This window comes from Saccharomycopsis crataegensis (genome assembly GCF_037102585.1).
Source record: "Saccharomycopsis crataegensis DNA, jcf7180000000077, whole genome shotgun sequence".
Lineage (NCBI taxonomy): Eukaryota > Fungi > Ascomycota > Saccharomycetes > Ascoideales > Saccharomycopsidaceae > Saccharomycopsis > Saccharomycopsis crataegensis.
The window spans coordinates 669,354-689,354 of NW_027043824.1; the positions used below are offsets into that span (position 1 = coordinate 669,354).

The 20,001-nt window shown below is 36.5% G+C and overlaps 9 protein-coding genes across 9 annotated transcripts; 3 read left to right on the plus strand and 6 right to left on the minus strand. All coding sequences in view use genetic code 12, as the record gives it.

The window, feature by feature from the left end:
* Positions 1 to 423: 423 nt before the first annotated feature.
* On the minus strand, positions 424 to 1,863 carry RPN3 (proteasome regulatory particle lid subunit RPN3; the record flags this gene model as incomplete). The annotated part of the gene is made up of 1 exon (XM_064996433.1): positions 424 to 1,863. The coding sequence occupies one exon, from the start codon at positions 1,861 to 1,863 to the stop codon at positions 424 to 426; it is 1,440 nt and encodes a 479-aa protein (XP_064852505.1).
* Positions 1,864 to 3,316: 1,453 nt separating this feature from the next.
* On the minus strand, positions 3,317 to 3,667 carry DASC09_028310 (uncharacterized protein; the record flags this gene model as incomplete). The annotated part of the gene is made up of 1 exon (XM_064996434.1): positions 3,317 to 3,667. The coding sequence occupies one exon, from the start codon at positions 3,665 to 3,667 to the stop codon at positions 3,317 to 3,319; it is 351 nt and encodes a 116-aa protein (XP_064852506.1).
* Positions 3,668 to 4,985: 1,318 nt separating this feature from the next.
* VMA21 (Vma21p) lies at positions 4,986 to 5,415 on the plus strand (the record flags this gene model as incomplete). The annotated part of the gene is made up of 2 exons (XM_064996435.1): positions 4,986 to 5,005; positions 5,193 to 5,415. The coding sequence occupies 2 exons, from the start codon at positions 4,986 to 4,988 to the stop codon at positions 5,413 to 5,415; spliced, it is 243 nt and encodes an 80-aa protein (XP_064852507.1).
* Positions 5,416 to 6,743: 1,328 nt separating this feature from the next.
* Positions 6,744 to 7,130, plus strand: APC11 (anaphase promoting complex subunit 11; the record flags this gene model as incomplete). The annotated part of the gene is made up of 1 exon (XM_064996436.1): positions 6,744 to 7,130. The coding sequence occupies one exon, from the start codon at positions 6,744 to 6,746 to the stop codon at positions 7,128 to 7,130; it is 387 nt and encodes a 128-aa protein (XP_064852508.1).
* Positions 7,131 to 7,452: 322 nt separating this feature from the next.
* Positions 7,453 to 8,076, minus strand: MAD2 (spindle checkpoint protein MAD2; the record flags this gene model as incomplete). Its single annotated transcript, XM_064996437.1, has 1 exon — positions 7,453 to 8,076. The coding sequence occupies one exon, from the start codon at positions 8,074 to 8,076 to the stop codon at positions 7,453 to 7,455; it is 624 nt and encodes a 207-aa protein (XP_064852509.1).
* A 2,031-nt stretch (positions 8,077 to 10,107) lies between these two features.
* On the minus strand, positions 10,108 to 10,503 carry DASC09_028350 (thioredoxin family protein; the record flags this gene model as incomplete). The annotated part of the gene is made up of 1 exon (XM_064996438.1): positions 10,108 to 10,503. One exon carries the CDS (start codon positions 10,501 to 10,503, stop codon positions 10,108 to 10,110), a length of 396 nt encoding a protein of 131 aa, XP_064852510.1.
* Positions 10,504 to 10,624: 121 nt separating this feature from the next.
* On the minus strand, positions 10,625 to 10,810 carry DASC09_028360 (uncharacterized protein; the record flags this gene model as incomplete). The annotated part of the gene is made up of 1 exon (XM_064996439.1): positions 10,625 to 10,810. The coding sequence occupies one exon, from the start codon at positions 10,808 to 10,810 to the stop codon at positions 10,625 to 10,627; it is 186 nt and encodes a 61-aa protein (XP_064852511.1).
* Positions 10,811 to 11,926: 1,116 nt separating this feature from the next.
* Positions 11,927 to 13,115, minus strand: DASC09_028370 (uncharacterized protein; the record flags this gene model as incomplete). The annotated part of the gene is made up of 2 exons (XM_064996440.1): positions 11,927 to 13,071; positions 13,097 to 13,115. 2 exons carry the CDS (start codon positions 13,113 to 13,115, stop codon positions 11,927 to 11,929), a joined length of 1,164 nt encoding a protein of 387 aa, XP_064852512.1.
* A 1,337-nt stretch (positions 13,116 to 14,452) lies between these two features.
* On the plus strand, positions 14,453 to 15,642 carry DASC09_028380 (uncharacterized protein; the record flags this gene model as incomplete). Its single annotated transcript, XM_064996441.1, has 2 exons — positions 14,453 to 15,580; positions 15,622 to 15,642. 2 exons carry the CDS (start codon positions 14,453 to 14,455, stop codon positions 15,640 to 15,642), a joined length of 1,149 nt encoding a protein of 382 aa, XP_064852513.1.
* Positions 15,643 to 20,001: the final 4,359 nt, after the last annotated feature.

The window sequence follows — 20,001 nt, forward strand, 5'->3', positions numbered from 1 at the left end:
CCCATTATTGAGCATCTTGAGATGCAAATTACTAATCGTTAAAGAATTTACTTCTTCAATGATGATTCTGTGTCACCAAGTCTCGCATTTCAAGGATTTACGAATTAACACATACATTACATGTTCTTTATTTTTTTATTTTTTATTTATTTCTTCTTTTTTTTTTCTTATAGTGTCACTGCAAATACCAATGGTACGATTCCTTGACATTTACTAATGATTCTATTGAATGTACACCACACCATACATTTGCTTACTACTACTTTTTTTTTTTCCATTTTTCCCGACTTTTTAAAAGAACATGTTTATTCAGGTAAAAATAAAATAAAATATACAATTCTTTTCAACTAACGTACGTCTCTCTCTTTCTTTCTCACACAAACGAAGAAAAGAAAACACATACAAACAGTCCTTCCTCACCCATCAAAGAAAATCGTCAAAGTCTGTATCTTCACCAGCACGAATCAATTCCATTTCTTGCTCGTATTCCAAAATGTCCTTCGAATTGAACCGGTTCTTACTCTCTGGATAATTCATTTCTTTAACAAACGATTTCTTAATCGCGTTGATCGCCTCGATTCTCTTATTGAATTCCGCCGCTGGCACTTCAGAATCATAAACATTGTAAAACTCTCTTGATTTCATGTACGACTCTTTATTGTCCAACCCTGCTTCGATGATATGGTCTTTAATTAATTTGTTAAGAATGTATTCGGTAGATACCTCAGAATCCATTTTCAACTTGATACAAATGTCTCTAATTGAGATTTTCTTGTAACACAACGAAATGAGACGGATCCCTGTCTTGATCACGTTCTTACGCAATCGCAAAATCAAATTATAAGTCTTGTCTCTAATGAATGACCCACTATAAGTCTCCAACGCTTTGTTGAACGATCCCAAATCCCCCAATCTCACGGCCTTGGTGATTTCCATGTACGGTTTCAAATGCTGTTGGTATTGTTGGTTGGTGAAAATCGTCAATTCTGGAATATCCCCCATCAACAACTCAATAACGATCTTCAATTTCTGAGCGCTCACCAAAAAACCCTTCACGTATTGTGACTGAGGAGCTTTTCTAATAGAATTGATGATATAACTTAACGCGGTGGAGTAATTCAATTGGATCGCGTGGATTTTCGAAAGATAGTAATAGTACCGGGCATACAAGTTATTACCGCAGTTTTCTGGGAACTCGATCTTCGACACGAAATTGATCGCCTGGGTAATGTCGTTGGTCAATGAATAGTTACGAAGCAACAAAGTGATGATCGACGCGGTGGTTTCATGGTCATGTTTGAGGGTGGCGGTTCTAAGGGACAACAACAAATGGTGGCGGGTTTCTACCAAATGAGGCCAAGTTTCAGTAGTGGCGGTGGTGTTGGCCTTAATATCGAGTAATTCACTGGTACGTTGGATGTAGAACCAAATCTTGGCTTGCAAGTAATCCAAACTTCTTTTACTGTAAGATTTGAACAATTCAATGATTTTCTGGTTGAGTTTCGCCAACCCGGCAAGACTGGATTTGTCGTGCAAGTACAATTGTGCCAATAAATGGATGAATAAGTCAATTTCCGGGGTCAATTCTTCGGTAGATGGCTGTGATTGTTTACTGGTCGCGGCCAAGTATTTCAATAAATAACTTTTTTGGAAATCAGAGTCCTGGTAGTATTTGTCAATGATCGTTACAAGAATATCTTTGGACAATTTCTTTCTAAGTGGTGGCAATTCTCTAAGAACTTTGAGAATAAGTTTTGAATCTGAGTTGGTGGAAGCGTTTTGTACAATCTCCAATTTTTCGTAAAACTCTTGCAAGACCAAGTCCTGTTCCACAGAGGCATCAACCATTTCCACCTCGCTCATTGTGATAATAATAACAATAATAAATAAAACTTAACAGTTTAGATAAACGGACGATATTCTATAGGTGATGATATTCAATTGAGCCATCTGTTTTGCCACCATTTAATTCTGTTGTTTTTCCCAATATTTCAGCGCCAATCCGGGTGACCTTTTGTTGAAGCGAAAAAAAAAAAAAGGGCAACGCAAACAAAATGTCAGTTCAAAAGAGAGATCATATAGATAGATCATTACATCCTGAGAATCATTTGGACCATCAATACATTGGTGTAATCAACTCTCAGGTAGATTTGAACCAGTGTCTATTCTACCGCAATTAATACAGATGGTAAAAACTCATTGCTCAGAAAGTCCCATCTACCTTGAAAAATGCGGAATCAAAAAAAAAAAAAACAGTGTAAACTACAAGGAAACTATAATTGTCCAACCTTCAATGTAAATTTTTATTGATGTGTGTGACTATACAAGATAAACTAGACGCGATCCTTCCAAACAGATTTTATAAATAAAGTGAAAGGGATCAGAGATTTTATACAAGTACCGAGTTAAGTAACAAGGTGTGTTAAAAGGTACCATTCCCATTACAATCCCGCCCAACAAATGCTGAAACTTCCAAGGAGCCTGCTCCCCTAAGGAAACTGGCTCAACCTGGAGGGATATGTCAAGTAATAGTAACAACTCATCATGTAAAGTATAAAACTTTTGGAAGGATAAAGAAGAAGAAAAAAGAAAAGAAAAGACCAGAATGATACAAAAAAATAATTTGCCGCGCTTTTAAATGAGATGGTATAGATTACCCGGGAGACTGAAATTTAAACGCACCGCAATTGCGGCTTCCCTTTATTGCAAATAACGATGGTGAAACAATTCGCACAGTGATTGTCATTGTAACAAACTGAAATAAATGACAAGAAGTAAGGAAGATTTATTTCCTTGTGGAATAAATCTCATCATTGTAGCATAGGTACCCTGCCACGTTCCTTTCTATAAAGAAAATCAAACACTCTGTGCACATACCATATATTAAACGATACCAACATGTGGATTAACTTTTTTATTCTTCTTACATCTATTTAATTTCAATCAAGAGAATAAAACAAGCCTATAAATTGATAAAGAATTAAATAAATTATATATAACGTATATAACCATTCCTATATAAAAAAGGCAAACTACAAAAAAAAGAAAGAAAGAAAAAATCATGAAAGAATAATATAGACATTGTAAGTGAGCACCCATAGTAAGTCAAACGAAGTTGAGTTGTTGCTACTAAAAGAAGCCATGAGAAAACATATCGACAAATGATTACTATAAAAAAGACAAAAACACTATCAAAAAATCAGCTAATAAGGTCATTAGTTCGTAATAACGATTGGCGAAACGCCAAAAATCACAAAAGGGCGTAGGCGCAAAACCGGGGAAGGAGGAAAGGGAGGTCGGGGACTCTTTCCATTCTTCATTCTTGATAGTGTCCTGGTGAGTGCACTTCTTCGCCGGGAGTGCTAACCATTGGAGCAAAATCTTCTTCTGACTCGGTCATCGCAGGGTCCTTGTTGAAATTCATCAATTGGAAATCGATTGGCGAGTAGGAATGGTCGATCCCGGCAACCACAAAAGTCGACATTGGTTTGGCGCCGGCACCAACATTGTTGCGAAGAAGTGGGAATTGTGAGCCATTGTTGGTGATTAACCTTTGAGATCTGGCGCTATAAAGAATACTAGCAGCCGGTTTCATGTTTTTCACAACGTTGGCGGTAGAAATATAGTGACGAGAGGCGGTGACGGTAGAATTGACGATTCTAGACATTGTGAAAGATTTGGTTGGTAATGGGGCACAAAAAAGAGTAGTAAAAATTGTTATTTGGAAGAATTGAATACAAGTATTGTAGAATACAAGTATTGTAGAGTACAAGTGTGAAGAATCAGAAAAGTTTGTGATAGTCCATCTCGCGAAGAAATAGAGGAAAAGATCCCCTATATATATATGATGAATATATACATGATGAATATCCGGTGCTCCAGCGATGTTCAGGGGGGGCGAGGCGAGGGTCCCGGGGGGATGTACCTTGCCCCAAGGGCTCCTGGTATGATGTTTGACAGATCTCCGCCGCATCGCAATCTAAGCAACCAGCAACCGCCCACGTTTCCGCAACAATCTCTCTGTGTATAGACAACCTGCACGTTGTGTCATACTCTCTATTGTGTTGGCAGATATCTGTGACCGGGAAATAAGGATTGTGTTTGGATTGTATGCGTGCAGTATGGTGGGATGCGTGTATACTGGATGTCTAGGCCTGTAGAAGATCTTATCCTACAGTGCTACGGATAAGATAAGATCGAGAAAAATGATATTTGATAAGCTAGGATCAACAAGACCTTCTTGTATATGTATATATAAATGAATATACATATAGCCTCGTTGACGCAACAACAACCACTGCCCAAAATTGTCTTTACGAATATGCCAATCTCCCATCACCACTACCACCACTGACGTCCAACGACCCCACAAAAACTATTATCGATTATTATTTACTCGTGCATTATTTCAACAAAGAGACGTCTTCCCATCGTCCGCAAATAATCAGATTGGCTCCAATCCGCAACTGTGGCGAGACCCCAATTTCCTTTTTTTTTTTTTTTCATAGAGATTGTTTGTTTGTTTTTTCTTTTCTTTTCTTTTTGGAGAATCTTTCATACCATGATGATTGAAAAGTGGTGGGGCATCGGATCTTACTTTTTCAATTGATCATTAGTGATCACTACCAATATTCAGCGGCGTGGAGTGTAATTGCAAATGAATAGTCAACGCTGATTTATTAGGAAGAGGCCATCCATTTGAAACAAAGTATACATTGATATAATACAATTTATTTATATAATATACTTTTAGTTGCAATAATAGTAATGATAAAAAAAAAAAAATAGCATCCATGGAAGAGTTTGATCTTGATCTGTATCGTGGTGAGGCTGCTGCACCCTTCCTCCCACGTGATTACATAATCACTTTCTAATCAACAGCGAAAATCTCATCCAAAAATCACCAACCAGCTGGTGCTAATATATGTGAAGCAGTGATTCTTAACGTTATCCCAACACAGTCCAACTTCAAACCCACCCTCACAATGGCTATTGATATCCCTAGGTACGTTCAACCAAACCGAAGCACTTTTCATATTATTTTGCGTGCTCCCAAGTAAAAATAATGGGCTTGGACGATGTAACTGGAAATTTCATTTGCCCGAGATCCACACATAACATAACCTTCCATTGTCTCCCAATGGATTTCTAATCTTCAATGGTTCAACATTTCTTACTAACACATTGCACAGACAAGTGATTGAAAAACTTGTGTTTTTCACCGTGGCAATGATTGTCTTGCCATTGGTCACCTTCTTCTCATTACAACAATATACCGACAACACCCTTATTAGTGGCGGTTCTGCTGCTCTCATGGCCAATGTTGTTTTGGTTGGTTATTTGATCGTGGCTTTCACCGAAGAAATACCCGTCAATGATGGCGAGGAAAAGAAGGATGCAAAGAAGGAGAAGTGATATGAATAACCAGAGAATTATAAGGTTACATATGAAGCAGGTAGTAAAACCCCTGGCAAAGTATGTATTGGTGGTAGTCAATAGGGAAAGCCACAGGTGCTGCGTTAGCCTAGGTTGTGTGGAACTCATATTCAATTCTTACCGAATTTCCTGAAATTATTCTTGTTATTTGTTAATATGTTTCCTTTGTTTTTATTTTCCAATATATTATATATATTTCCCCGTTCAGTGGCTGAGTGAATATGCTTCGTGTGTTTTTGTTTTTTTTTGAACTATTCTACTTTTAATACAGAATGATACCCGTCAAGTTATTCAATCATTAATAGATGTCATTATTTTTATTCTAATTTGATTGGCATAGACTGTACCATTTTTCTCGTTATTGGCTAAAATATGACCCGAAGAGTTATCTCGTTGGACCTTGTTTATTCCTAAATGTTGTTAAGTAAAGATTATTGACCAAAAATGAGTAATAAAAGTAAAGCAAATAAGACAAAATCCCCCAAAACATTAGGGAAAGCGTTGTAAAAGTCCCGAAGATATAATAAGTAATATACTACATCATATTACAACATACTTGGATTTTCAAGAATACCTTAAAGACAATCTAGCGGTGATCCTAAATTTATTTAATCATTTAAATGAACAATATATCAAGAAGCTTCAAATTGGCAAACTTATACTCTAAATGGGTTTATTGTTATTGTATATTGCGAATCGTTAGTACAAAAGAACTTCAATGAAACATATGGAAATAGTTGCATAAAACCCAGCCCTTCATACTCCATTATCTTTAATACCCTCAATTGATTGCTTCATCTTTTGAATTGTGCTTCACCCAAAAATAGCCTGGATATTTAATGTACAAGGTTCAGGTATAATATACAACCAGTATGTGAAAAGAAAAGATCCCAACAAAATCTCCCAATATCTAAAAGATATAATGAAAGATCCAAACACTGGAAGCCACACATTCTATTCAGAAAAACAGAGAAAAATATTTTTCATTTCCTAGATGTTCCACACGGTAAACTTCCAGACTTTTCTTGCTGGGAAAGAAAACCAAAAAAACAAAACAACAGAAGATTACTTACTCTCCTTTTTGGTATTACTGATATATATATCACAGTAAATAAGGCATACATTCAATTAATTGGTGAACGCCCAGTGTGACCTAACCGTTTTTTTATTTTTTTTTTTTTTTTTGATTGTGTTTGTTTGTTTAATTTCCTCTAAAACAATAAACAAAGAGAGAAACATTATTAACTTGAATAAAAGCACTATTTTTTTTGAGCATAGTTCAGTAGTATCTAATATCCCACCCATCAATGAAGGTCACATTCAAGAAATGGCATGCTGTCACGTATTGGCACTGGTCAGTACCCAACCAGGACGATCTCTGTGGGATTTGTCGGGTGTCTTTCGATGGCACTTGTCCATCTTGCACATATCCTGGTGATTCCTGTCCTTTGGTGGTTGGGGAGTCTTGCCATCACAACTTCCATATGCACTGCATCACCAAATGGTTACAAACAGACGCTAGTAAAGGTCTATGCCCCATGTGCCGTCAAGACTTCAAGATGGTGTTCCCTGCGGGAATTGATAACGCCCGCGAACATTTGGGGATGGTGTTGGGAGATTCCAATAATAATGAAGGCGGCCATCAGCAAACTGAACCCAATCCAGAAAATGGCAACCAAGATATTCTTGCCTGATTTCTGGCTAGCTGTTTTATTTTGATCGTTATCGGTCTACTTGTATTATATTTTATCATCAATAAAAATTGAATTAAAAGGGGACAAAAAGAGGAAAGAAAAGCATTACCATTACAATTACCATTTTCATTATCATCGGCAAGGGATTTCCAATTAGAAACTGAGAAATATTTGATTAAATCCCCAAAATGAGTGTCAAATAAACCTTCCGTAATGACAACAAGATTATCTATCAATTCTAATAATCCCATGCTGGTTTACTGAAGAATCAATGTTCCCAGAAAACCAAAAAAATACATACTTCAGTTCTCCTATTTCATCTTCACTCCATTATTTTATAGCTCACAAAGGCACCTACTTTATGATTATCTGTGCTGAAACTTCTAAACTGTATCACCTCTTTCTTTTCCCCTTGCGATAATTCGACCTCTTTACCATCTCCTTTAGTATCAACCCACTGGGTTGGCACTCCTAATCCTTTGGAATCCCCATAGACCAATACACTAAAAGTATACGATCCGTCATCAAGAGCTGGCAAGAAAGTTACACTGGCAGTTATTTGTCTGATGATTGCCTGGATTTCCTTCTGAATCTCCTCCTTTGGTTTCCCATTATTATCCCTGACTTGCGACGATGGCTCACTCACTTCCAACACAAACTCCCACCTTTCAACAACATCATCGGTACTTTGATCGACAATTGGCACCACAAGCCGAGTGACCGATCCTCTATATACCCATTTATGTACTTGACTCATCACTTGGCGGATATAATTTTTGACCTCTTCGTCAATGCTGAACATCATGGGAAGGCCATATTTCTTCACCGTTGTGAAGTCTTCTGGAGCGTATAGTCCTCGCTGATAAAGTAAGGAATGTAGGGAGTATTCGAAGAAATCACAAACGCATTTAGAAGAGCCTTTGAGGGCAAACTTTGTGGTAGACATCGTTCGATGATATTTATGATAATATATGTTGATCTATTTCGATTACCAGGTTTCGGCTTGAAATGTTAGAGGAAAAATGGATGAAGGAGTAAAGTGGGAAGACTTCTTCTTAACAATATGATTATCTGTTTAATTTGTGAGGCCAACCACCGAGCTTCTCTTCTATTCTTCTTAACAAGATAATAACTGTTGCAACATACAATTGTTCGAACTTTTTCTGAATTGGTAAACACACGCACGTGACTATGACTTTCTTATTTTATTGGAGAGGATCTATTATAACATCTTATCCATCTTACTGTTAACACTATTGCTAAGTGTGTGTTGAAGAATGTATCGGCTGTCTTGGATCAGTTTATGGATTTCTTGACCCTAAACACTTTTTCTACCCAATGATTTGAACTGTATGTTGGCTGATGAGAAGCGAATTAAACCATGCTCATCAATTGCTTCATGAAAACCGGATAGTGGGTAATCGGCATGGTGACTTTTAGATAATATTTCGTTAAAATTTCTGGAAAAAAGATATATCTTTGATGACCGCATAAGTTTGGCCTTCCAAATCGCATGCTTTCTTTCTTTCTTTCTTTCTTTCTTTCTTTCTTACTTTCTGGAATATTATTGCTGGTCTCTTACGCTCATCGAGTACTACAAATTATCAGAGGGAAGCAATTCAACACAATTGTCATACTTTGGTATTTGTTTTTTGATATGTAAGTTTAATACTCAATCATAGCTTACTTTCATAATCTGAATTGTTTTACCAAGTTGAATGGAGAAGTATCTATCTATCTATCTATCTATCTATCTATCTATCTATCTGATCTCACCATCCGGGTTTCCATTACTAACATTTGTTATTGTTAAGCACATGTACTTTGTTTATTGACTCAGGAAGAAACTTTGCAAAAATCAAAAGAAAGTGTGTTTTTTTCATAAAGCTCTCCGTTTTTGTAATTTATGTAAGTACCAACTAACCAACATTGAGAGCAATCTTTTGTTGTTGACCGGCCCTTTAACAGACAAGAAAAGACTGGAGTCTACCATATGTTCCATTCAGGGAATGCATAATTAAGTTTACCCATTCTTGAATGGGTGGAGTGGTTTCCAAGGGTTGGATAATCTTTTTATGTCTTTAAAACGGAAGATTTGGTGGGATCTTTTTTTCTGTGTAATATTTAAATATACGCACAGCTACAACAACAACATCTTCAATAACTGTAAAATATAAATATGTTCACATTTAAACAAAAAGAGTAGAACTAAATTTATAGATTGTGGATACTATATAAATTTTGGTAAGGATCCTTCTGTCATCAGCTTCTCAAAAAGAAATAAATATATATAATAATAATCTCGCATTATTTCATCACCAGTACCACAAATGGTTGGTGGAATCCTGACAGGCGCATTCGAGCAGCATTTTATCATGATGTTGTTTGTTACTCCCATTTTGTGACCTTGGAAAATACATCGATATGCCCTACTAAAATATCTAGTGGTCCTTCAAAAGCTTTGAAAATGGTCCTGATCCCATGCTTGCAAAGATTTTGAGTTTTACTGCACGCTGGAACACTCAAAGCATCAGATCAATGTGAGGCCAGAGAAAACTTTGCCTAGATAACAGTGATTCTGAAGGATGCTTATTTTTTCATTTTTTTTCATGTTTTTACGGAGATTAGGCTGAAGAAATAAAACGTCATTTTTATAGAGTGATTTTTTTTTGATTAAGAATAAAATACTCAAAATTATGATCCTCATATTGATATAGACAAGAGAAATTACTGAGTACTCAAAAAAGTAACTTGAAGGGCAAGTAATCCCCAACAGGATAAGGGCTCAGTGATAGCAGTAATGGCAGAATCATCTTATCCCAAGAAGTATCTTTACGAAATAGAAACAGCATAAACACCCCACTTGCAATTTTTTTTTTTTTTCCTCGCAGTGATCACTATTGATTACAAGGAAACCGAATTAAATTGCCAGGATATAAATTGTTATCTCTCTTCATTAGAACTGAGCTTAACCCGCTCAAGCATATTGCTTCAATGCCTTTTGGATGGCATTGACATTAGCCCCGATGATTTTACCGATAGGCTTATCGTCCTTGAACAACACAAAAGTTGGCATGGCACTGACCCCGTATTCCATAGCCAAATCATCACTCTCATCAACATCAACTTTTCTGAATTGGACATTTGGGTATTCGACCGCCAATTTCTCGAGGATTGGAGAGACCGCTTTGCACGGACCACACCAGGTGGCATAAAAGTCCACGAAAGTCAATTTTTCGGATTTGATGGCGCTATTAAGTTCATCAAGGGTCTTCAATTGTCCAATTAATGATGAATTCATTCTTCTGGCAGTGGTAGAGCCGAGAGTAGCAGCAAAAGTTTTGGAAGGTTTGATGAACGCCCTGAGCAACATGATGATTAAGAAAATACCTAGAAGATTATGAACAAGAAAATTAGGCACCCAAAAGAAAAACCAGATATATTTGATAGATTGAAGAGATGTGAAAGAATAAACAGGGGGATTGACAAGAGCTTCAATACAAATTAGAAATCACCGATTTTCGTGGGGGAGTTGCCCTGTCTGCGGTGACCAATAGCTGGAATTTCCGAAGCTTCCCACCGTCCTTACTACTTACTGCTCCAGTGGAATTGACATGGTGTGATACTTCGCAATTGTTATGATACGGCAAACTTTGTCTTTGTGAAACACAGTCTTTCATCACAACAATGTGTGTATCTGAATGAATTTTTGTCCTGGTAAAGTGATCTTTCTCAATGTTGTGATGGGCTGAGTAGTCCTGAATTCCTATTCCTTTTTTTTCCTTCAAAGTTCGATATATTAATAAATATATAATTATATATATCTATGTAAAATCTTATAAGCTAATGCTTATTATATATGTTAGGGAAAACCATATCATATGGTGAAAAACCCTTTAGTGATAATTATTAGTATTTAAATAAAATGTTTTTTTGTTATTCCAGGACACAAAGGATAGTGGATACTTCTATGCTGAAACTCAAGGAATGATGTATATTTATATGCTAAAACACAAGAAATATTCAATGATAAAACACCAACGTGGAAGCCATGCTCCACGAAATATATACAAGATGTTGACTAGCTGTATATGCCAAAAAAAAATAGCTTCGGTATTAAGAAGCTAAGCGACACTGAAAATGAGTTCAAATGTCAAACCTACAAGGGACTCGAACCTGGTTCAAGTATATTTAATTGAATTAAAAAAAAAAAATTAAAGACAAACAATTAAGCATAGTGGCTACATAAAGAAAAAGTAAAGGAAAACAAAATAAAGCTCAACAGAAAAGCCAGATGGAACAGAACTTTATCAAGGAATCAAATAGAACAGGACTTCCCCAGAGAATAGAAAGAGAAGTCACCAGATAATCTTTGAAGAGTATCTATGAAGAATATAAGAACCACCAAAAACAATCACCTATACTTTTGAAAAATGAAACACCAACGAACACAGCAAATATCCAAACAAGGAAGGAAAGTTGTGACGATAAGAAACACCAAATAAAGGATGAAGAGTATTGAAAGATTGGAAAAATCAAAAAACAGGTCAAGACAACATATCAAATTGGAGATGACACGACAATGAGAAAACTGAATAGCAAAAAGTAAAAAACAAAATTTTGAAAACCCGAATGGAAAACACAACTAATAGTCAGTACGCAGAGACTTTGGGACAAAGGTTCGTCGTGGTTGCATCTATTTGAGTGCGAACAACGAAGATGCTACAAAAAGCCTCGAGTTCTGACCTTGTGATAATTCCAACTATCGTCAAGCGAAGAAAAGACCAAGCAAAAAACTAACACCCATAGTCCTCCTGATCAACTTCTTCAAACTGGCCATCTATGAACAAGAAAATCTTATCATTTTCCTGGTAGCCAAGCAAACCGGTGTCTATATGCCTGAAGTAAAGAATGTTACTATTTTTTGAGTCCACTGAAAATAAGCAGCCTTCATATTCAACACACTCACCACCACCATCATCATCATCATCATCATCATCATCATCATCATCATTATCTTCTTCTTCTTCTTCTTCTTCTTCTTCTTCTTCTTCTTCTTCTTCTTCTTCTTCTTCTTCTTCTTCTTCTTCTTCTTCTTCTTCTTCTTCTTCTTCTTCTTCTTCTTCTTCCTCCTGATCGTCGTCTTCATCTTCAGTACTTGCAACTATTGATAATTCAACAGACACAGCACGCTGCTGGTTAATCTCAAAACTATCTGCAATTATTAACTCTTTACTCAGATCATTATCATTACCAGAAAAGACTTCAGAGCTACTATCTGATGAGCCTAAAGTGGTTCCCTCAATCTCAATTTCCATAATCTGCTTAGATTCTTGTCTTTGTGAGATTATTTTGTGTCGCTTCGCAATCTCGTTTTCCATTTGTGCAATATTATTTTGCAACAACACTATGAGCTCTGTTGTTTCCTTGGATGCAGATTCGTCAACATACCCGAATAATGGTTTAATTTGCAAAATAAATATGAACACCACTAAGATTTTGAAACCAGCATCAATGGAGAAGTAACCTAAAACATCTGTCAAGGTTGGTACCTTTGCAACAGGAAGACCATACTCAACTAATTCGACAACCGCACCTCTCAAAGCTGCCACGATATTGACATCTGATTTCCCAATTGGGGTTCGGTACCCGTTAAATTCGGCAGCGACAAACTCATTCATTTGAATCGGTTTGGAGTGTGTTTGTGTAACTCCACTGGTACACAAAACAGCACTTGAGCTCAAGGAGATTGCGGCATCAGTCAATGGTCCTTCGGCAACATCGTCAACAGCAGCAAAGTCAAGAGAATATGGTAACAGGGTGGAATTAAATAGCCCTCCGGTGGTCAAGAATACGGAATCAAGGGCTGCAACATGGGAAAACACAAAGGAAGAGCGCAAATTGTCTTCGGCATTGTAGTTTGGTAAAGTATCAACGCGGGCTAAAAAAGGGGTTAGTTTATCAACCAGTGGTGTTTTGGATCATTTTGTGTAATTAGGAGTAAATGATATTATGAGCTACAAGAAACGAGATGTTTTGCTCACAATAAAATCGTGGCAAGCCACTAAAGAACTGCCACAACCCTAAGAGGGTAGCAGTAAGCACAGTCAAAAACATCATGATTAAGAAATGCTGGTAAATATTATTAAAAAAATGAGAATAAACTTGTTTTAATAACTATTAAGTCTTTGAAGTTTGGAAAAAAGAGTAAAAGAAAAAAGAATTGAGTTGGAAAAAAAAAAGTTGGCCTAGGAGGTATATTTATATTTTCTGCATAGCTAAATTGTAAACGGCCACAAAATCAACCGAAGTCACACAAAAACAGAATAGCAGTCAGAAATGCGAAAACAGTGTTTTGAATAGACCAGAATCCAACTCCTACATTGATATTGCAGTATTCTGTATCTATAGTGTCATTAAAGTCTGTCAGGAAGGCTGACTTAATACAAAGGTCGCTTCAAATATGAGCTCCATAAGGTCATTATTATGCAATTGCACTGCAGAAAAAAATTCAGCAACAGTTCGATATTACACAGACTCAGTTGGATAACAAGCCACTAGAAGATATACACATTAAAATATCGGGAATGGATTTTCCAGCCAGGAAGGCTTCACTTAGCTCATTATTATTCTAGAGAAAACATGTTGGTGTGAAGATGTCATCCGTGGTGTACTGGTTTCATGCAATATTTTATGTCCGTTAGCACTAAACTCTCAACATGTTTCAACCTACAAAAGTGGAAGAAGCGGAGTAATAAGTGACACCAAGTGGATATTTCAATAGATTACGCCATGTTATATTAGTTTGCTGGTTTGTTATCCGATGCTCGCATGTATAAATCGTATAAATAATAAATAAAGAGTTATGGTGTGCTTTTTTTTTTTTTTTTATTATTTTTTTGTGTTTGTGCTTCGTTGTATGCAACTTTTCAGTTTACATTATAGACACATGCTCAGATGACTCTGAGTTTGTGGCATTTTCTGAGCTGTTACACAAAAATGAGTAGCACACATTATAATATTCCCTGATTTTCAAAGTAGAGCCAAGAAACTTCTTCCTCTAAAAATATTTCCTACGTTCAACACACCAAACCAAAACTGCTTTCAATCTACACCAAAACCAAAATCTTCAGATTTTTAGTGATTACATTGAAAACATTTACTCACATTATCGGTAGGTTATTATTCAGACACAGTTATTTTTTCTTTTGATGATCTTCCCTACTCAACAAGTATCAGCTTTTTTTTTTTTGAGATAAGTTACACAAACTAACAGTTCACCAGCAATGACACAACCAACACCAACAACACCACCATCAACTATGGGAACTTCCATTTCTCGCCAGTTATCACAAGAGTCCGACACTGTCATTTCCATAGACATCCCAAAAGACATCGAGTCCTCTATTTGCCCGAATGTTTCGCCAGTTAAGAGAGTGTCAACTTACTTCAGAAAGATGTCTTCCAAGATTTTCAGTTTCTTGCAACATACTTCCAGGCAGGCTGATGACATTTCAAAACAATTATCATTCAGAAAACCTTTGATCGCTTCTTCTTCTTCTTCTTCTTCTTCTTCTTCTTCTTCTTCTTCTTCTTCTTCTTCTTCTTCTTCTTCTTCTTCTTCTTCTGCTTCTTTGTCGGTTGAGGAATCAAACCATTCACCTGTTATAGGAACCTGGTTCGCACCTTCATCTGATTTTGCTTCCTCATTCCCAGTAAAATCTCTTCAAGCCTCATTGATAGATTCTTATCTCATTTCAGCCTACGGCGCCGAAGCCAGATCTTTTTCAAATGAACCTGTTCTTTCTCCAGCCATTGTTGATCCACCGATAGCAGCGTCACCAAAATTGCCACAACAGCAACCAGTTGAAGAACACAGTCCAGACAACTCTGTTTTGGTCCAGACTCTTAATCCAAATTATGATGAAGAGGTTGAAAGACTCAATTCTTATGACGCAGATTGCCAAAGTATCATTGGCCTCAGTGACAATTCCAGTTTGTCTTTCTATGACCAAATCAGGGAAAAGCAGACAAGAGTCATTAAATGGGAGCAGACCCACAATTTTGAAGTAGTCGAAAGAAAACCAAAGGTTAGAATCGTCATGGAACCTGTAGTTATAATGTATGAGGGGGAAGAAAAAGGTAAAGCCTCAAGAATCAATCAGAAAACCAAGGAACTTTTGGCAAAATTATTCGACAAAAAAGCAAGAGCTGAAAGAAAAAATGAAAAGCAAATGATGAAGAAGATGAAAAGAGAAAGAAAGCAACAGTTAATGGAGGAAAAGAGACACAGAAAATTGGAAAAAAGGGAAGCGAAAAACAGGGCCAAGCAAGAGGGGAAAAAAGTAAAGAAATTAAAGAATTTAGGGAACAAGCTTGCCAAAAGTTGCACAAAGGTCTCTGGTAAACTTGAAGAAGCAGGGAATGAAATCGCCAGAAGCCGTACAAAGGTGCCTGGTAAAATTGGAGAATCAAGAAACAAAATTGCCAGAAGTTACACAAAGATGGCTGATAAAATTGAAAAATCAGGAGACCAATTGGCACAAAAATTTAAAAAGGTTTCTGAAAGGTTTAAATTTTGCCAAATCCCAACCATTGTTCCTGTCAAGAATTCAAGGGAAATTAAAAAATCAGCAGCCCCCTTTTCCGCAGTGAAACGTTGCTTGAAACCTTTACAGCACTACCCAATCATGCCAAGAAAGTCTGAATTGAAAGATCAAAGTTCTGTTTTGAACAAGGCTCAAGAAACTGCCAATGTTAACAAAAGAGGTGTTCAATCAGCGAAGCAAGGTGCCAATGTTAACAAAAGAGATATTCAATCAGCAAAGCAAAATCCTGTTTTGAACAAGGCTCAAGAAACTGCCAATGTTAACAAAAGACATGTTCAATCAGCAAAACAAAATGCTGGTAGAGTTTCTTATTCGAAGGTCAACAAATTTGAAAATGAGGAAAGTGTCTTCCTTCCTCAACCAGTGAAAAAGGAACTAACGAAAGAGCTTCTACCAAAAATTGCGAACACTAAGCAGGAAAATAAAGTGCAACAAAATCCAAATCCACCTTTCAAACATGTTGTTCTTCCCACCGGCGAGTATGAAAAACTCGCGTATTTTGCCCACTTTTCCGAATATCTTTGGAAGGATATTGTGTTGTGCCACAAAACAGTGCAACAGGATTTGTCTCCAGCTATTATCAAGTCCAAAATTGAAGAAATGGTAGAATTGTACAATGGTCTCATTGGCAAACCAAACGGGCTTGAATTGTTTGGTCCAATGCAAAACTCAATGTCCAAGGATGTGATTGATGATGAAAATCGACTTGGCGAGACTTTGGGTGCGTCCTGTGATGCTTCGCTTATGAAATTGGCTGACATGTGTGCTGGATCTTCTGCGGCCTCGGCTCGTATGAACCTTTCCACTCCTGTCGCCGCCATTTCATCTGTGAGCAGAGCGGACTCTTCTAATGGTGCTCGTAAACCTGTTGGTAATTCAATTGAGGTGAAATTGGGAGGTTTTGATAAGACCTCAGGTCCATATTGTGATGCTCCGCTTGTGAACTTGGCTGACATGCGTGCTGGATCTTCTGCGGCCTCGGCTCGTATGAACCTTTCCACTCCTGTCGCCGTGAGTTCAACTAACGGTATCAACAATAAAAGGGGCCCTTCATCCAGAATTGGTCCCTTGAACAGACCTCCCATAATACCTACCTCTACCTCGGCTCGTATGAACCTTTCCACTCCTGTCGCCATAAATTCGTGTAGGCCACTCGAAAGACCGGCGATTATACCGCTAAGGTATATTGAGCGCAACTTCCACACTCTAAACCAATGAATTTTGCTGACATAAATAGTATTATGTCTTTGCCATTAACAGTTTAGTCTAACAATTTTCTATTTCTATTTTTCTTTTCTCTTGTTTTTTTTTTTTATCCCATTTGAACTATTTTTATCTGCTTTAATTGTTTTTAATTTAATGAAAAAATTATCCAAAGAATCATCTTCAGTGTATCTGAATTCCCCAATATCTTGTGGGAGTTGAAATACCTTCATCAGGCTGCACAGCGACATTAATGTGCACACAACATATCATCCCATTAGTGAACCGCATAACTTAAACGATAATAATAATACGTTAAATCTTCAAGAGCTTTAGTGATCATTATTCCTATCTTCAAAATCGCTTACCAGTAATATAATCGGCTTCTCACGATACAGTATGAGAGCACATTGGTTCTCTTGCCATCTATTCAAAATTCCTCATTTTTTCTTGAACTCCCGATAAATTGCCCTGATAAATATAGCATCTGGTATTATTATTTTAGCCTTGAAAATCACATCAATCTTTACTTGTTGCCTACTGGCGATTCTCCTAAATTTCAGCTCAAAGGAAAAATTTCACATATTTCAACATTTGGAAGCGGCATTCTTCAATATTGACAGAAAAGTTGGCTATCTTGAAATTCATCAAAGATGGTGCCACTCTGTCTGCAAATCCAGTTGCTAGAAACTATCGGTTTCAAAAAGAGAGCTTCCATCAAGCCTATTGTCGTTTTACAATAGCAGTAGACTTTTGCTATCAAAAGATATTCACAGAAATCAAAAAGCCTTGGATGGAAATTGCGAAACCTACTGGTCATTCCTAGCTCTCTACAATTCAGGCTCTTCTTCAATTCAACCAGACGTGATGTCTGCAGAACAAAAGAAGAGGAAAAAAAGCCTGTTTGTCGTTTCCAATAATATATCATGAGACAGTATCATCATAACCCCAGTTGGCGGCATTTGCATATGGTTGTAAACAATCAAACAACTCAAGCAATAGCAGTAGTAAAATATTATCCATCTTTCACAAGTTCAACACGAATCATCATCCAATGTGGATTCTGGATTCTCCAATAACACCGCCTTTTCAATTCGACTCATTGCAAATCTATAGCAATAAACAGGTCCCAAAATCCTCAAATTCTGAATGAACATATATCTATTCTCTTAAAACCTGTCAAATCATTCAAGCTCCCGCAAACGCTACCATCTTTTGTTGACACAGTCAATGCTGGAAGCTCTTTCAAAAATTATACGTATAAACTGATAATATCTAAATCCACATCAAATTGAGTTACTAAAACAGCAAACGAAGAATATCATCAATCTTTTTACGTTGCTACCTATTTGTATAACTTTTGAGCAATGTAAAGACAAGTGCTCCTGTTTTTCTGTATCCCTTTAAAAGAATTTAAAATACCACTTCATTTACCAGTATATTAAGAATCCTGGCAAATAGTTCACGCAACCTTGAGTAGAATTGAAATTTATTGAATCTAAAACATTTGACTTCTGAAGAAATCGTCCATTTCTTCACAATATCAACATCCAACTAATCAGCCACTTTCGAGGGAAACATGATGCTGAAGGAAATACTTTTACACATTATACGTAATTTTTAATGAATTATCGGAGCTACCAAGCAACGAGGTAGAGTTCAAGTTCCAACAAAGTCTCATCATTAAATCCCTGGCGTACCTTCCACATCAAAAATCTTGTCCTAAAAGCACAAGCGCCAAAAGTAATGGTATGAAAAAAATTTGCGGTCTCTAAAGAACCAAATATCAATTATGTAAAAAAGAGGAGTTTTATTGTCTAACATAGAAGAGAGCAAATGACTTTCTTTCCCAATGTTTATTGATATTTTCAAGTGTATTTTTTGTTCTCATTACCCTGCTTTGTGTGACCAACCGACGGAACTTTCCTTCGGTAGTGCCATTTCCATAAACAGGAAGAAATGCTTAGCATCTGAACTATGAAAAGAATCCCATTTTTGAATGCACAAATTATTCAACAATTTTTAAGACTTTTACAAGCAAGAGAAAATTAAATGATAATAACCTCGCCAATTGTAAATTACTGACATCTATTTGAAGATAGGGAGATTGATAGATCAGAGACCACTGAATTATTAAAAATTCATTTTTATTTCGACTGTAATAATAAGAGTATCATCTCCTTTTGTATCAATAACTGTTGCGAGTTCGAACTTCAATATCTTAGTTCCACTTAATGTATTCTCTGTTCCCGGAAAAGGGGCCTGTGAGGGAAAGCAATTTTTTTTTGTGTCTTTGATAGCAGCTTACATTCCCTGCTCCTTGTTAATATAACCTATTTAACAATATATAAGAAACACACAACAGTCAAAAGATACTTAGGCCGAGGTCACTGATATTAAACCAGTGTCGTGAAGCTTCGTTACTTTCATATTTCCTTATTTTCATTGTATCAATATTTCTCTATTATTTTTCCACTGCTCTATTCTTTCTTTATTTCTATTTATCTTTCTCTTATGACTTATTTTTACTATGGCTTGACTACAACTTTCAATGCCTCTCATTATTTAAAGCACTTAATAACTTTTGGTAATCTATCTATTTCAACTACAAAACAGTCTTAATTCTTGCAACAGCCACGCTCCAAAGATATAAAATTGTGAAATTAGAGAATAGCCATACCATATAACAAGCTACATAGAGTCAAGATCACGATCAAAAGTACGGTCAATGAAAACTAAGAAGGTTTCTCTCTCGAATTATAGTTTTCAATTTTCTTCATCTACAAAACAAAAAAAAGTACCAATTAATAAAGCATCTAACCGCTTTCAATATTATGGACCAAAACTGGAGAGTAATCTTCACGTTGACAATACAGTTAAAACTGGAATTCGCCATGTTTTTCATCTAGGGCACGGATAATACCCATTCCAATAAAAAACTGAATAGTCCTGTGGAAATGCAAACGTTTTTGATCTTTTATCGTAGCACGAATAAGAATAAATTATGGATATAAGCAATTTGTGTATATATAAGACAAGTAAATAGTAATGATAAGAAA